This window comes from Bidens hawaiensis, unplaced genomic scaffold (genome assembly GCF_021521415.1).
Source record: "Bidens hawaiensis isolate Kalapana, Puna unplaced genomic scaffold, B.hawaiensis_p1.1 tig00046951_1, whole genome shotgun sequence".
Classification (NCBI taxonomy): Eukaryota; Viridiplantae; Streptophyta; class Magnoliopsida; order Asterales; family Asteraceae; genus Bidens; species Bidens hawaiensis.
Window position 1 is genome coordinate 102,933 of NW_027498393.1, and position 16,957 is coordinate 119,889.

A 16,957-nucleotide genomic window follows, 5' to 3' on the forward strand; every position below is an offset into this window, starting at 1 on the left:
CTAAATCACAAAAAATAATTTTTTTAAAATTAAAATGTGTACTTAGGTGCCATCTCATGTATTATTGGGTAATAATGTGTATCCTTTATTAACAAACGACCGAACGTAAACATGTTTTTTTAATTGTTCATTTTATTAATTGAACGAACACAAAAACATGTTTTGTTTGTTCTCTGTGTCATGGACGTTCGCTTGAAAGTTAAAAAATGCATTAGTTATATATATGAAGAGAAAGAAGGGGTGGCGGAGATAAGATGGCTTGAAGAAGATATAAAATGTGAACAAGAAGAAGAAAGACGTCCGCGTGAAAAAAAAATGCCAAAAATAATTTTTCGACACCTTAAACGATTTTTTTTTATAAGACTCGTTTGAGAAGACATGAGCGGTGGGCCCTAAAAGAGACCGTGTTGCTAAGAAAACCCCTTATACAATTAGGTGGCAGGTTTAGGACCGGCTGATTACCATGTAGTTTAGTTGAATGCTAAAATGGTAATTTCACGTTCATGATGGGATGATGGTTATGATTGTAGTTACTCAGAGACATATGCATAATATAGTTGCATGTTTTGTAACCCATTTGGTATCGTACTTTTTTAATGATGGTGGAAAAAAGGTTGAAAAATTAAATGTACCTAAATTAATCTACCTTTTTATATATTTTTTGCTTCAAAGTCTTATAGTTTTAGTTTAAATATTTAGTGTGATTTTTATGTTGATTACTAGATTTAGTTACCCATTTTTATTAAAGGTTTGCTTCATGGAGACGAGCTTTTAGGGTTTGGGTTGTTCATATACTAAAGAGCTTTACTAAATGTTAGTTTTTATCATAGATTTAAAAAAATGATTGATTGATTAGCAATAATATTAATGACGGTTGATATTTAAAGCAAATCAACCTAAGAAATTTCATCCAACAATTTGGATAGCTAACAAATTGTTAATGTATTATATCCAACTTTCATTTAATGTTGTTTAAAACGTCGTAAGATTAAGGTTTTGCTTAAAGTTGACTCATTAGATAAAACTCTAATTAGAATTGTTTCGTTTCGTATTCAACTTTATAGTTATGTCTTCATTTAGACACCCCCACAACGCAAACCGAGCTCCTACCGAACGCATCCCCATTGCATCCCCGCCGCAACACGCGGGCACACCTACTAGTAATTAAATAAAGCACAATGTTGTTTTTCAAAAGGGAAATAAAAGTAAAAGAAACTAAACAGTTTATCCCACATCGATACATGGATGAATATTGGGCTACTTTAAAATACCGAGCTGGATGAAGATTATTGTCCCTTTGGGGACATCTGATAAAATTGGAACGATACAGAGAAGATTAGCATGGCCCCTGCGCAAGGATGACACGCACAAATCGAGAAATGGTCCAAATTTTTTTCTATTCCGTTTCCTTCGGGGACATCCGATAAAATTGGAACCATAAGTTTTTTTGATCCTCTAGAGTCTGTTGTTTTTAGTTTACGCTAAACCCCAACAGTTTACAGAGGTTATTATCTTAATGAACGTGAGTAATCTTGACTCAGCATGTTTGGTGAAACAAAAAACACTAATTTTGATGTTTTAAGCTCCTCAATATTTGAATATTACATTTAAGATGTTTGATTGCATGAGATAAATTGCAAATTACTGACTCATTATTTGAATATTACAGTTATGACTTAACGCACAAATCGAGAAATATGTAGGCCTTACATATGCGATGTTTACACACGGTGGTATTGTATTAGCTTGCGCTGATAGTTCAGCTGGTCTTTATATCAAACCAACAACGGGTCAAATAGTCAGAAGAAGCCTCCCCCCCCCCATAATTACATAATTTCGTTGCTATTTCATTCAATTAATAAGCGAATGAACATGAACACATGTTTCTTTGGTTCATTTATGTTTGTGAATGTTCATTTACATTCTTTCATTTATGCTAGTTTATTTATGTTTAGTTTTGAATGAAACTTTAATGAACAATATACATTTGGATGTTATCCAGAAAGTCAAAAGAAACAAAGTTTAAAGATGTTCAAAGTCAACTGTTATAAAGAGAGTAAAAAGGATACAAAGTTGTAATGAATATTCAAGCAATTAATTTACCAAGATGATAAAAACCAATTTAAGTTGAAGAGGCAGTCAACACGTTAAAGAAAATGTCGAAAACATTTTGGGAGCTTCTATTAATCTCCTTTGATTCTTGATCTTGTCATGGATCTAAACCTACATGTAACCAATGTTATAGCAAGGGGTTCGTACCTGCCGGTTGAACCGGTAATATCGGCTTTCACACCCGTGGTGAATACAAAAGTTTTAGTCAGTAGGTGTCAAAAAAAGTTAACCTAGAATGAACAAAGTCAAACTATAATGGGGTGTTTCAAAGCAACATGGGTTGGGTTAAGAATAATTATATTACATAAACTACGTTTCGATATGTAAGCAACAAATTTAATTAAACACAATAAACAAAATACATGATACAATTGACTTCTACATGATTTTATGTTTTGTAAACGGTCAATTATAGCTTCATTTGTAAGACATGCCAGCGCCTCATTCATTATTTCATGCTTTAGAAACCTAGAATCCAAATCATTACTCCCCAAATGACAACAAAAATCCACTACCTTTTGAATTTTAAGAAAAGCGTAAACAATCAAATTATAAACAAAATCAACAAAATCAAAATCAAAATAAATAAACAATTGATGACGTTTCTAGTTGTCTCCCACTCCTGTATAACTAGCAGACTCTAAATTTCCAACAGATGAAATGATTAGACAATTAAGCAATTTGATGAAATAATGAAATAATTAGACAATTAAGCAATCTGGGCTTAATTGTTATTTTCCAATACAAAATTAAACTTAAGATTAGAAAATTGCGCTCAAATTGGGCACTAAAAAAATATGAATGGGGCACTAGGGTATTAGGGTCTAATATATTAAAAGTTTATAAAGAAACCATAGATTTGAGAGGGTGCATACGCACTCCCTGCTCAAACACTTAATTCGCCATGTAATTCACATAGCAGACCGGTATTCAACCCGGGCTCTGAAGCTCCCTGGTTCAACCATTATACCATTTGTTAGTCCAATTCAAGAATTGTTAGATACCGGTTTTTAAAAGATCGCATGTAACACACAATAAACATTCACATCACCATCAATAATACATTTTAAAAATGAATTAAAGCCTAAAAATGTCATAGGCAATGGCACCAAGCACCTAAAAAGAATAATTCAAAATATTTACTTTACATTGTTCATCAACGCTAGCAGAGTTTAGGGACTCGAGCTCTCCAAATACGTTTCCCTACAAATAGTGAATAATTAATTAAAGACCGAAAATTTAAACTTTTTCAAAATTTTTAATAGAGACCAGAAAAGAAAAAAAGGTTATATTATTCACCTTTAATATTTGATTTGAATTATTCATCCTCGTCACTAGAGACCCAGTTTTCATACATATCATCATCAAACACACATCCCTGCATAAATAGAAAACAGTAAAAACAAAATATTGAATCACAATTACATTAACAGGAACCGAATCACTTCTACTTACCTCTTGTTTCTTTGTCATTATGAAGGAGTTGATGTCTTCCCCTACATGAAAGAAGCCAATACCTGTCTCTACTAGTTTTAGCTCAGGAGCAACTACACACCCCTCAGTGAAAACCTCTATTTCTGGGCAGTCTTTAATTACCAACATATTCAATGAAGACAATGTAAAATTATCCTTCCCTAAGCACACTCCCATGAGCCTTGGAAGATCTACAAGTTTTAAGGATTGTAGATAAGGTAACGCAATGTCACTCACTTTCCCATCACATTCTTCTTCTTTCTCGATAATTACCTCCATATGATAGCATCTACTTATATATAGTTCCTGGAGATGCGTGAGACCGCCAACCATAGAAGGTGTAAAAACATATTCCAAACTTTTGCATAGAGTAATATTAAGTCTTGTTAGGTGTGGAAACTCCAATCTTGTCCACTGATTGCTCTTCCATATATACTTGAGTCCTGGTAAACAACTTAACTCCATGTCTCTTAGCTTTGGAACTATCACTACAGTTTGTGACTCGTTATTTGCCACTTCCGATGTTACTTCAAATACCTCCTCAACATCCATACAGTATTGTTCCACAGTAACCTCTTCTAGATTTTGCAAATGTAGCAACTCATTGGATGGAACTATCTTTTTAAAATTGACTGATTCCAAAGATACCAAATTATGGTAGGACCAGGGTGTCCCTTGTGCAATAGCAGGGGCCAAGCTTGAACCGTCGGAACTTGAGGCCGGAGTCTAAAGAGATGAAAGAAAAGGACAAAACAACACATATGTTAGAGAAAACAACATTCTTTTTATCAAACAACTGAACAGATTGGACATATAGGGCTGGAAAAAACCATCCATATGGTTTTTTGGGTCAAGTAATTTGAAAAGTGAAATGGATCATTCAAGAAGGTCAATTGGGTTGAAAAAATTTATAAGTGGCTTTCGTTTATGAGTCTAAATGGGCCAACACAAGGTTCATCCTATTTTATTTCAAAACAAAACTCAATATTTTTCAATTAAAATTGTGGTACGTGCAACGCATATCCCGACGCGTTTTGCGCCAAAACCGAATAAACTGAAACGAATCCAAAAAAACAGAATAAATTGAAACAAAACAAACACATCAAAATAAACGGAACCGAACCAAAATGAAACCAATAAAAGACCAAAACGAAACAAAAAAAAAACCAAAAAAGAACAAAAAAACCAAAAAATGACCAAAACAAAACAAAAAAGCAGAAAAAGTCAAAAGCAAACCGAAACAAAAACAACCAAAACAAAACAAAAAAGAAACGAAAACGAAACCCAAAAAATGACCAAAAACGAAAAAATTTGGAAGACTCCAAACCAAAAGGCGAAACAAAAATCGGAAAACTCAAAAACCGAAAGAACGACCAAAAATGAAACAAAAGAAACTGAAAAAATCTCAACCGAACAGAAAGCAACCAAAACGAAAGAAAAAAACTGAAACCAAAAACGAAAAAACAACCAAAACGTAACAAAAAACCAAAACCGAAAAAACGACCAAAACAAAACAAAAAAAATGAAACCGAAATTGAAAAAACCGAAGAAAACGAAAAAAAAAAAAACTGAAAATGCCAAAACCGAAACGGAACCGAAAAACCGATCAAAACAAAATAAAAACTAAAAAATGTCGAACCAAACCGACCACAACGAAATAAAAAAACGAAAACGAAACAGAAAAACTATAATTCCTAGAGAGGCCATCACACTGGTGGAAATTCCTAGAATATTCAGGTTGTTAAGTGAAGCTTTAGTTGCAAGCCTTCTCTGAATTAAGAAAGATAATAACTTGGCTGAATACTATCTTTGTAGCTTACACTGGGCTTAAATTAATATGGTAGAGGTTCAAACCTATTTCGGGTCAAGAAACCTGAGTTTTATGCTGGTATTTTGGATTTTTCATACTCAGGGGAATTTTGGTCTTTTCAAACTAATCAAAATGAATGGTATACAGGAAAGTCAACGGAAAAGTCAAAGTAAAACTTCCTGGTGTAGTTGACGCATGAATACTAAGGAATATTGGTTGTTTGGTGATCAGGGGTATTTTTGGTATTTTGTTATGTCTTTGAAGCATAAAGTCAACCATTCATATGATAGTCAACTCAGAAAGTCAAAAAGATCTAAATTCTATCATGTTCTGGTCAAGATGGATTGCTAGCAGATTAAGTCAAACTCAGATTCAGCAAAGTCAACAAAATCATAAACTGTTTAATGATTGTTGGTTAATCTTAAAATGTCAAAGCTGCTTCAACTGCCAAAGTCAAATGGTTTGGATCAGAGCTGTCTTCTGTTCTCTTGCTGTTGTTATCAGCAATCCATTGATAAAGTTAACTAATATGGTGAAGGTAGTTAAAGATTACAAGAGGTTATGTGCAGGGTTAACGGTAACTGGGATAAGACTCATGAACTTGTTTAAACCGCTATTTTAGAAAAAAACCGCCCGACCAAAAATTTTGAAACTGGCTGGAGATCAGAAATTTTTGCTGGACCATGAATTTATACTTTGGGCATCCATTTATTATGTTGGAGGCCTAATTTTGATAAGTTGTGCGGTCTTTGTTATGTGTACTTAGATTGTTGTATTTTAGGAGATGTCATGGTGCTGAGCCCGACCTTCGATTCTTGTATAGTAGTTGGGCTAGCACGGTAGTAGTTTGGGGGCATTCCTAATTAGCTAAGATGCCTTGGTTAGTATATAGTTTGCCAAGGCCTCGGCTTTTTTTAACCAAAAAAACCCTATAAATAGTCAAAACCGAACAAAACGAAACAACCGTTACGAAACCGAAAACACCGACCAAAACTGAAAAAGGACGAAATCAAACCAAAACGAAACAAAAAAAACTAAAACCAAACTGAAAAGAGATAAAAAAAAATAACCAAGACGAAACAAAATACAGAAAACCTGAAAAAAGTCAAATCCGAAACGAAGCCGAAACCGAAAAACCGACAAAAAAATAACAAAAAAACTGAAAAAATGTCGAAATTGAAACAAAACAAAAAAACCAAAACAAAACCGAAAAAACCAACCAGAACAAAACAAAGGTTTTCCATGTTAAATTAACACATCTTGGGCTCAACTCATCCTAAACTTTTCTTTAAATGATCCATCTTGACCCAAACTAGAGGTGCAAAAAAAAACCCGTACCTGGACCCGAAGAAAATACTCGGAACCAGTTTTTGTTATACCCGAAACCGACCCTACCTGTAGTGTATGAATAGGGTATGCATTTTGAGCTCAATACCCGTACCCAAAACCTTACCCAAATTATACCCGATACCATTTTTGAATACCCGTACATGAATTTTCATAGTATATTTTTATGTTCACTTCACAACTTTTACATTTAAGTTTTTTTTTAAGTGCATATTATAAGGTACTAATTTGCACTTGAGTGAATTCATGGTTTTTGTAATATTTAATTGTTTTTAAAAATTACAAAGCAAATTTAATTTTAAACGAATTTAAATATATATAAAAAATTAAAATTTCAAAACCGGGTAATGATACTTGGTCATACCTAAACACATACCCGACTATATCGGAACCCGATTTCTCTCAATACTCGATTTTCCAATACCCGATCATACAGAACCCGGTTCCATACCCGAAATTGGGTATTGGAAAAAACCTGATTTGTGCACCTCTAACCCAAACCCATTTTGACAAACTCACCCGAACCCATCCAATCCATCCATATTGCCACTTCTAATGAGATCCATAAAAAAACTTTTTATAGTGTTAAAATCACAAAATGATATGGTTAAGAAATTTTAATTGACACGGGAGATAAAAAAAAGGAAAGAAAAAGAAAGTATAAAAACACACCTGATGAAAGTTAAGGCCACATTCAGGATTATATTTGCCTAGCCTTGTGTGTATGTACTTGAGATTTGGAGCTGTTGACTCACCATATGTGAACACCATCATTTGGGGGCAATTCTCCATCTCGACGTAATCTAATGATGGCCACTCGAAGTCAACATTCCTCCCCAAGAAGAAACCTTCAAGCTTTGGCAAATCCATTAGTGTAATTGATTTTAAACGAGGCAAGACAACCTTAGACGATAATGATTTCTCTCCATTTTCTTCCCTCACAATCACTTTCAATGACTTGCAATTATATATGCCCAACACTTTGAGGTTCTTAAGGCTTTCAAGTGTGGAAAATGTGAAAACATATTCCAATTGGCCACACCTACTAATGGACAGTCTCTCCAAGTTGGTTAGGTCATGACGCGTAGTAATATTGTTGGGTCTTGGCAATGGGAGGCTTCCTTGGTCAAAGTTACTGCTAGTGCAATCATTAATGTTGTTGATTGCTTCACTTCCAAACACCCCCACCAATGATCTGCATCTAGATATACGTAGGCTTTGAACGTTATGCATTTGTGTTGCTGCATAAGATGGAGTCACACCCGACTGCAGTAAATAAAAAGTCAATGTTAAAATATTCGTACAATAATTTAACAAATGCATATCATTGGATCACCAAAGTCTGTCATTTTTACTTGGAATACAATAATTTAATGTAAATATTTTTCAGTAATTGTAGTTTCATCACTTACAACCTTAAATCCCTAATAAGAAAATGATCCAATTATTACATGTGTTTACGTTTAAAAACCAAGATTTAGTCTTATGGATTTTGAGTTGAAAGCAGGTCTGGTTGAAGTTGGTGTTCTGTTTTCGTACAGCTGCATTATCGATTCATCTGGCAACACTTCATCTTCATGTGACGACGGTGATTACAAGGTCAGCCAATGAATATGACAGCAACAGGATATGACGACGTTGGCGACAGCAACAGAATATAACGAGTTTTCGACAGTAACAAAAAACAGGTAGAAAACATACCTTAAATTGATCATGAATGACATCGGTTGTCCTCTTGGCAAGAACACCACCAAGATGCTTCAGATTATCTAGGCCACTGAGAAATATATCATCAAGACATGGGAACAAAGTGTAGGCAGATGCATTCAGTACCGCATCTTCTATATCATCAACTTCACTCAAAACAATTTCTTCCATTCCTTGACAGTATCTTATGTGGAGTCTCTTTAGGCTGGATAGAAGTTTGGCCATGAGAGGTGAAAACAAGTACTTAATGTTGCTGCAGTTTTCCAAGTATATAGTTGTGAGGTTTTGGAATGAGGATTGTGGTTGGTGTTTGTGAAGTATAAACAATTCATTCCAGTTGTTGCACTTCCACACATGACTTAACGTGTCCATTCTGTATAATTCTAATTCTTGAAGATATGGAAGTAATGGTTGTTGTTGTTGAGTTGTTACCGGTTCTCTATTAATACTTGGACATTCCATCTCAAACATCACCTCTACTCCTTTAAGTCCATCCAATCTAATCTTACGGAGGTCATGGAAAGCGTGTGTGAGGTGATAGGATGGGTATTCAACTACAGACATATTATCCTCATCTTTTGCCATATCTGTAATCTCCGTATCCTAGCAACAGTTTGTGAAATTAATAATAAACAAACAAATATATTTATATATATAGGGGAGGGTTAAAATAAAAACAAGTAGTTTCATAAGAATGATAGGAATAAATCATAGCCATTGAAACATTTTAATCAATGGTTGAGATTTAAAATTACCAAAAACCGACATAGTTTCCTAGAATAACTCTTTCACCATAATAACCGTCATAGTTTCCTAAAAATTGTTCTTTCACCATAATTTGTAATGCCACATGTCAAAAAACGATTGGTTCTTACCATTCCTAGGAAACTTCTTATTTTTATTTGAAACCTGTTATATGTATATATATACACATGATATATAGGATTAGGATTGTGAGAACTTTTTGGGAATTGAGAACTATGAGAACCATTTTAAACAAAAAAAGCCTAAAAATAAAAAAAATCATAAAACAAAAAAAAAAGTAAAAAAACCAAAATTCTTATATTTCATTCCTGATTCATAAAAAAAACACAAGAAAAAAATTCTCGGTTTTAGCAAAATTATACATATATGTATAATATGTACATATATGTACACGCATGTTTTTTTATACATATATGTATAATTTAAGGTAAATGATAATGTACATATATTACGCAACTAGAGATTAAATGAAATTATACACATGTGTGTAGGTATAATACGAATTAATTACATTTTTTTTAGAAACCGGAATGAAATATAAGAATTTTGGTTTTTTTTATTTTTTTAAAATTTTTTCCTTTTTTTTTGTTTTATAATTTTTTAAAATATTTTTTAGATGTTTTTTTAGTGATCCAAAATGGTTCTCAAAGTTCTCAATATATATATATATATATGTATAGTTAGTATCATTTCAGAACTCCAAAAAACTTAAGAACTTTTAAGAATTCATAACAACCAAACATTTTTTTGATTTTTTTTCATATATTAACATTGTTTGAAACTAATTTTATCATATTTTATATATAAATTTTTGATTACATATATAAATCACAAGTTTACATATGTGTAAAATTTATGTAATAACAAAACTTACATATATGCAAAAAAAATTTTTAGATATGTGTAAAAACTAATTTTCATAAATATAATCGTAAATATAGATATAAAAAGTGATAATACTACAATAAAATAACATTAACATACAAAAATTTATATAAAAAACGTTAGTTATTAAGAGTTCTTTCATGTTATTAAATAATTTAAAAGTTTTGTAATGATATATATATATATATATATGGGAGATTTCAAATCAGAACCACTTTGAGTTTTAAGAACTCAGTGTAACAAAAAAAATTTTTGAATTTTTTTACACATGCGTAATATATGTAGGTTAAATACACGTAAAAAAAATTTCAGAATTTTTTACGCACCGAGTTGGCTTTTTACATATGTGTAACGGACGTAAAAATTAGTGTAACCACTTACATTTTTATTCTCTCTTCTACTTTGATTTTCTAATCAAATTTAATTTCAACCACATAATCTAATCCATTTAATTAAATGTGTGGCCTCGAATGAAGTTCTTAAAACTCAACAAGGTTCTCAAAAAGTCTCTCCCCTATATAAATATATATAGTTTTTATACTTGTATCAAGGTTTGAATGACAACAGAAGTGAAAGACTAAAACAAGTATTCAATTTTATATATTTTAACAAGTTACTTCTGTCCTAAAAGTATACTTTAGCTAATTTAACTAATTTCATAACCGTAATGTCTAACAAACAGAATACTTATTTCATATTTCTAGTAATTCATTAGTTGTGGTCTAGTGGTAAGAGATTTGGGTTTTTTAGTGGAGACTCAAGTTCGATCCAACTTGTGTCACTTTTTGTGTATTAAGGCAATAAAGGAATTGAGCTAGGCCTTGCGAGGTTGTCAGTTCGAATCCCGAGCTCACCCGGGTTTTCGTCCCACTGTGTGTTATGCCCGGGCCGTCTCCGGAAATCGTTAAAAGTTTTTGGGCCGAAGGCGAAAATTTTTTTGCCCTTAAGGAAAAAAGTTTTTTTTGTTGGGTTTAAATAATAAAATTTTTAACTGGGCTTACTAGCTTATGATTTGGACTGTGCAAATTTTTTTTATATCATTAAACATACATAATTTTTTGCATATATAAAGTTATTCTACAAAAAGGGACAAAAATGAGAAAGATTTGTAGCCACACAAAAAAAACCCCTTAAAAAAAACCATAACTCAAAATTTAATAAAAAAACGAAAAAAGTAAAAACAAAAAATGACCGTCTTTCTCGTTTTCAAAAATAAAAAAAAAACACAATGTTGAGTGAAAAACATCATTATGTCTTTTGTTTATCATTGTGTTAGTGTTTATTTTCGTTATTAATTGTGTCTTTTTTTCTTGACATTGTGTCTTTTTCCTTGATATTGTGTTATATTACTCAACATTGTGTTATATTTTGTTCGGCATTGTGTTATATTTTGCGATCTATTGAGTTTTTTTTTAATTATAGTTGTGTCTTTTGTTCATTTTCGTCATTGTGTCTTTCATCTCGACATTGTATCTTTTCGTCGGGGTTTTTTTTTGAACGGGAATGATGGGGGAACATTTTAGTTTTTTAAAATTTTTTGTTTTTTATTTATATTTTGAGTTATGATTTTTTATTGATTTTTTTATCGACATATATGGTTAGTATCATTTCAGAACTATAAAAAAGTTAAGAACTTTTAAAAATTCATAACAACCAAACATTTTTTTGATTTTTTTCATATATTAACATTGTATGAGACTAATTTTACCATATTTTATATACAAAATTTTTATTAGATATATAAATCACAAGTTTACATATGTGTAAAATTTATGTAATAACAAAACTTACATATATGCAAAAACAAAATTTAGATATGTGTAAAAACTAATTTTCATAAATATAATCATAAATATAGATTAAAAGTGATAATACTACAATAAAATGACATTAACATACAAATAAAAACACAAAAATAAAAAAAGTAAAAAAAAAACAAAATTCTTATTTATCATCCCGGTTTCATACAAAAAAACACGAAAAAAAATATTCTCGCTTTAGCTAAATTATACATATATGTATAATATGTATGTATATGTACACATGTTTTTTTTATACACACATGTATAATTTAAGACAAATGATACATTACGTAACTAGAGATTAAATGAAATTATACACATGTGTATAGGCATAATATGAATTAATTTTTTTTATGAAAACCGAAATGAAATATAAGAATTTTGGTTTTGTTTTTACTTTTTTAAAATTTTCGTTTTTTTTTGTTTTATAATTTTTTAAATATTTTTTTAGAGATTATTTTAGTGATCCAAAATAGTTCTCAAAGTTCTCAATTTGCAAAGGGTTTTATTGAGATCTTTACCCCAACTAAATAAATCTAGTACTAATTTCATATTTCTTTCTTTTTATACATACCTTTGCATCATAGTTATCAAACATAATATCGATCTCCATAATTGATCCAGCATCAAAGTTGACTGTCGTAGGTGCGAATACATTCCTAAACTTCTTACACCTTCTAATTGTTACAGTTTCAACGGCTTTAAAGGCACGAATAAGATCCCCCGAGTTATTTTCGTCATTTATCCTCCACACCTCTGTCAGCTTGTGTAGGTTCTCACAATGTATCCTTCTTAAGCTGCTGGTGTTTCTATGTTGCTCAGTTTTACCCAAATCTATGTTAAATAACACTTCAATGCTACAACATCTTTGCACTTCAATCATTTCTAAATGACTCAGTAATCTCATTGGATTCCTTGGAAAAAGGTTCACAAGACAATCACAACCAACCACTTCAATCTCTCTTAACATGGAAACATTATCTTCTTCGCCACTAGTAATATCATCAGCCCATAACTTCTTCAACTCCTTCAAATCATCAATTGTCAGCTTCGACAACTTTGGAAACATAACCTGCATCATAGGTTATAACTAAATGAAACATACATTGTTGTGTACGTAAACAACAAAATTATTTTTTAACGCTTTTTCAATCAATAAAAAAGTTGAAAATATAATGTTAGGAAATACAAGTTATCCAGTATTAAGGTGAATATAAATGTGATTACCTCTTTGTTGAATAATGGTTGCGTGTCAGAAATATCATACTCATGAATGATGCTTGTAAAATCATGAAGCTCATAAAGGCTCAACTTCACCAATTCTGGTAGCTCCATTACTTTCACATGACTATCAGACAAACTTACAAGTGATTTTAAAGCAGGACATTTGGAAACTGTAAGGCTCTCAAGTAGCTTCAAACCATTTGCCACGGGAATTGTGAACAGGTGTGTTAACTCTTGACAATTGGAAACATGGAGGACTTTTAACCGGGAAAATGTGGAATTTTGAGAAGCAGACATTATATCTTCAACATATATCATGTCTTTCACACTTAAATGAAGCTTCTCTGTTTTAGAAAACAGCACATTAATTTTGCAATCCAAGATATCGCTTCTGTTAGTCGTAAGATTTAACGTGTTCTTGAAGTAATATCTGTCCTCATTAGATTTAGTTTCCACATTCAGTGAACAACCAATTGATATCCTAAATCTTTGGAGTTTTTCAAATGACATATTTTTCGGCTGAAGAATATTCTCAAAGAATTCAAACTCTAATGCAATAAGTTTCTCTGAAAGCACCTTTAACTCGTCACAGTTGGGGTCAGTGAACCTAATAGGTTTCTTTTTAGAAGCTCTCATATAAAGCTCTTCAAGATTTTTTAAGTTTTCTAAGACACCATCATCAATACAAAGGTTAACACATCCGGTCAAATCAAGTAACTTCAACCTTTTCAACTTCCCTATTGCAGACGTTAGTTTTCGGATGTTACAGCGTGCAATGCTTAGTACCTCCAAGTTAAAAAGTTCTCCAAGAAAAGAGATATTGTTATCCACCAGTAAGCATGAACCAAGGAATAATGTTCGAAGGCTGATAGAGCATTGAAGTGAAGCTAGAAACAATGGATTCTGCATTTTGTCATATGCTATGACTTTAAGCTTTTCCATTCGCTCATGAAAACCATCAGGTAATTCGAGTAGCCTATCCCCATTCATTATTTTCAAAAGCAAAACATTTGGGTAATAAAATTCTTCAGGAAACTCAGGCATACCTTTGCATGTTAGTAAAATTCTTTCACAAGACAACCATGTATCTTGTGTAGGCCATTCGGACTTGTCACCATGGTTAACAATTGAAGCTTGCTTGAATTTTGAAATATTGCCCAAAATAAAAGCACGCGCAAGATCATGCATTTTCACACATCCTATGATAGAACTTTCTGTCAACAAATTTGCGCGTATGAGGTTACGAACAGACGTGTTGGTTCGTTTTCTTGCTTCGTCTAAACTATCTGCTCTCATAAATAACTGCAAACCCCATCCATACCTTACTAACTCCTCGAGAGAAATATCAAAGTCATCTTGAAATAAGCCACAAAGAACAAAAATTGCTTTATCATCATCCTTTTTGAGATACTCGTAGCTTATATGAAAAACTGTATACGCAATGACATCAAGGTCATCAATATCTTTAAGGTTATGGTGTTGTAAATTCTTCCGCGCAATTTCCCATGCATCCTTTTCTTCATCTTTAAGAGCCTCTGCAATGGTTTTTATGGCGATAGGCAACCCACCACACTTCTTTAAAATATTTTCTCCTATCTTGCGAAGCTCACCGTCTGCATCCGAAAGTCCTACAGTTTTCCAGAAAAAGGAGTTTGCTTCTGCTTCTTCTATACCAACCATTTTGAAAACTTTTGCCTTACTTTCAACATTCATCTTAGTGAGAACCCTTTCATTTCGTGACGTGACAAGCAACTTGAAGCCTTTCGGAAAATGACTTGTGAGTCCAATGTCTTTGAGTTTGATCGCCTCCCAAACATCATCTAGTATAATCAAAATCTTTTCGCCATTTTTTGACATCCCCTCAAAACTGTTCCCAAGACGAACAGCCCTTTCCTCTATTTTATCTTCCGTTAGAGCTACACCCACATGTTTTGCAATATCTTTTTGAGTATCAATTGGATCATATTTTGTCCCAACAGTCTTCCTCACAACCCATTTAAACATTCCCCTCTTCTTCACAGCCTTCTCTATATCTTCCATCATTGTGGTCTTGCCGACACCTCCCATCCCCCAGAGACCCACCATTTGGGTCTCATTATCCGCTTCAAGTAATTCCAGTACATCATTGAATAACAATTTTCTGGACGGGAAGATGTTTTGGGCAATATCGTGATCATAAGCAGTTTTAGAGGTGGATGGCCCTGGAGTACTAATTACCCAACCAAGAGGTCTTTGTTTATCGGTCCACTTGATTTCCCTTTGTTGCTCAAGCAGGTTATTTATCTTTTCCAAAATACTGAATGATCTTTTTCCTGCTTTGTATCTAGTCTTGAGATTCAAGCATCCATTTCCACCATTTGGAATAGTTCCCGCCTCTTTTATTACACTTTCCACTCGTTCCAACCATCCACGTACACGATCATAGGGTATAAGGCGATCATTTCTCAAAGCATCATTCTTGTGCTCTTCAACCTCATGTTTTGTTTCGTTCAAGTTTTGCAACCTTTCATTCATGTTTTTGACGTGTTTTGTTGAGGAGAAGAAGAAGCCCAGGTGCTTCTTAACAGGTACCATCAAAGATTCAACAATGGGATTAATAATTGTAGTTACGCATTCCATATTCCTGTAGTAGGCAAACAATAAAGTAATCATTAATAAAACAGAATGCGATTTGATATGCCTATTTTGACAGGATGTATATATTAATTTGTACAAAGTTACACTATACATCTAAAGTTAAATATGTGTGCTTATATATTTTAGATTTCTGCCAGTTAAATTAAAAATATTTAAAAAAGAATGTAGAAAGTAAAACGAAATTTAAAAATATATATATATTTTATTTTTAGTGTATTGATTTCTAGTCACTATGGATGTCAATGGACCGGGTTCGGAACAATTAATACACATCCCTAAAGAAAATTTAATTTTACATATAATGAATGTAATGAAGAAATGAAGTATTTGTACGTCTTGTTAAGAAAATAGAAACTAAAATTTTTCGGGTAAATTGTTTGGGTAACCGGGGTTATCTAGTCTCATGCGCGCGAAATAATTTAGATCTAATCTCATACCCGGTCTAATACCGGTCGGGTTTCGAGTTTACCCATCCCGGATGCTTCAAGTTACAAGTTAAAACCACCCTGCTTATGTAATTTTAACAACACTATTGTTTCATCATCTCAAGATCTTTGTAATGGAAGCTAGCAGGTATCAAAAGATAATAATCTAAAAGATAATAAACAAGTAAAGATTACCTTGCTTTTGTCTTCTTTGGTGTTCAAGAGAGATGCAAACAAGCGGAGAAAAGCAAAGCAGAAAGTAGCAGTGGCAAAAAGTCAAAAGTGATACAAGGAGAAAAGCAAGGAATTTAGAGTTGATGGTCATTTTCGTCCCTGAGGTTTGCTACTTTCGTCACTTCAGTCCAAAATTTGTAATTTTGTCAATTTAGTCCTCATGGTTTTAAATATTAGTCAATCGCGTCCCATCCGTCTAACGGCATCCAGCTATGCCGTTAGTTTAAGGGTATTTTTGTCTTTCTCCCTTTTATTGTGAGTTAATGGTCATTTTCGTCCCTGTGGTTACTGTCCAAAGTTTGAAATTTTATCAATTTAAAATCATAAAACCACCCTGCTTATGTAATTAAAACAACACTATTGTCTCATAATCTCAAGATCTTTGTAATGGAAGCTAGCAGGTATCAAAAGATAATAATCTAAAAGATAATAAAAAATAGTAATATTACCTTGCTTTTTCTTCTTTGGTGTTCAAGAGAAATGCAAACAAGCAGAGAAAAGCAAAGCAGAAAGTAGCAGTGGCAAAGAGTCAAAAG

General features: G+C 32.5%; 1 protein-coding gene and 1 non-coding gene across 2 annotated transcripts; one reads left to right on the forward strand and one right to left on the reverse strand.

The window, feature by feature from the left end:
* The first annotated feature begins 1,291 nt into the window (after window positions 1-1,291).
* LOC143596755 (U6 spliceosomal RNA) lies at window positions 1,292-1,394 on the forward strand. Its single transcript, XR_013146771.1, has one exon. It is a non-coding gene; the product is annotated as a U6 spliceosomal RNA (small nuclear RNA).
* A 2,036-nt stretch (window positions 1,395-3,430) lies between these two features.
* Window positions 3,431-15,639, reverse strand: LOC143596746 (uncharacterized). The gene is made up of 6 exons (XM_077075438.1): window positions 13,129-15,639; window positions 12,476-12,973; window positions 8,444-9,052; window positions 7,415-8,008; window positions 3,568-4,311; window positions 3,431-3,490 (listed from the first exon to the last, which is right to left on the reverse strand). The coding sequence occupies exons 1-6, from the start codon at window positions 15,637-15,639 to the stop codon at window positions 3,431-3,433; spliced, it is 5,016 nt and encodes a 1,671-aa protein (XP_076931553.1).
* Between the last annotated feature and the right edge of the window lie 1,318 nt (window positions 15,640-16,957).

Excerpts from the sequence above, each read along its gene's own strand:
- LOC143596746 (XM_077075438.1), bottom strand. The coding sequence starts at position 15,639 with ATGAATGAAAGGTTGCAAAACTTGAACGAAACAAAACATGAGGTTGAA. Across the intron at positions 8,009-8,443 it reads TCATTCATGATCAATTTAAG|TCGGGTGTGACTCCATCTTA; the intron begins GTATGTTTTCTA and ends TATTTACTGCAG. Across the intron at positions 4,312-7,414 it reads GTGGCCTTAACTTTCATCAG|ACTCCGGCCTCAAGTTCCGA; the intron begins GTGTGTTTTTAT and ends TCATCTCTTTAG.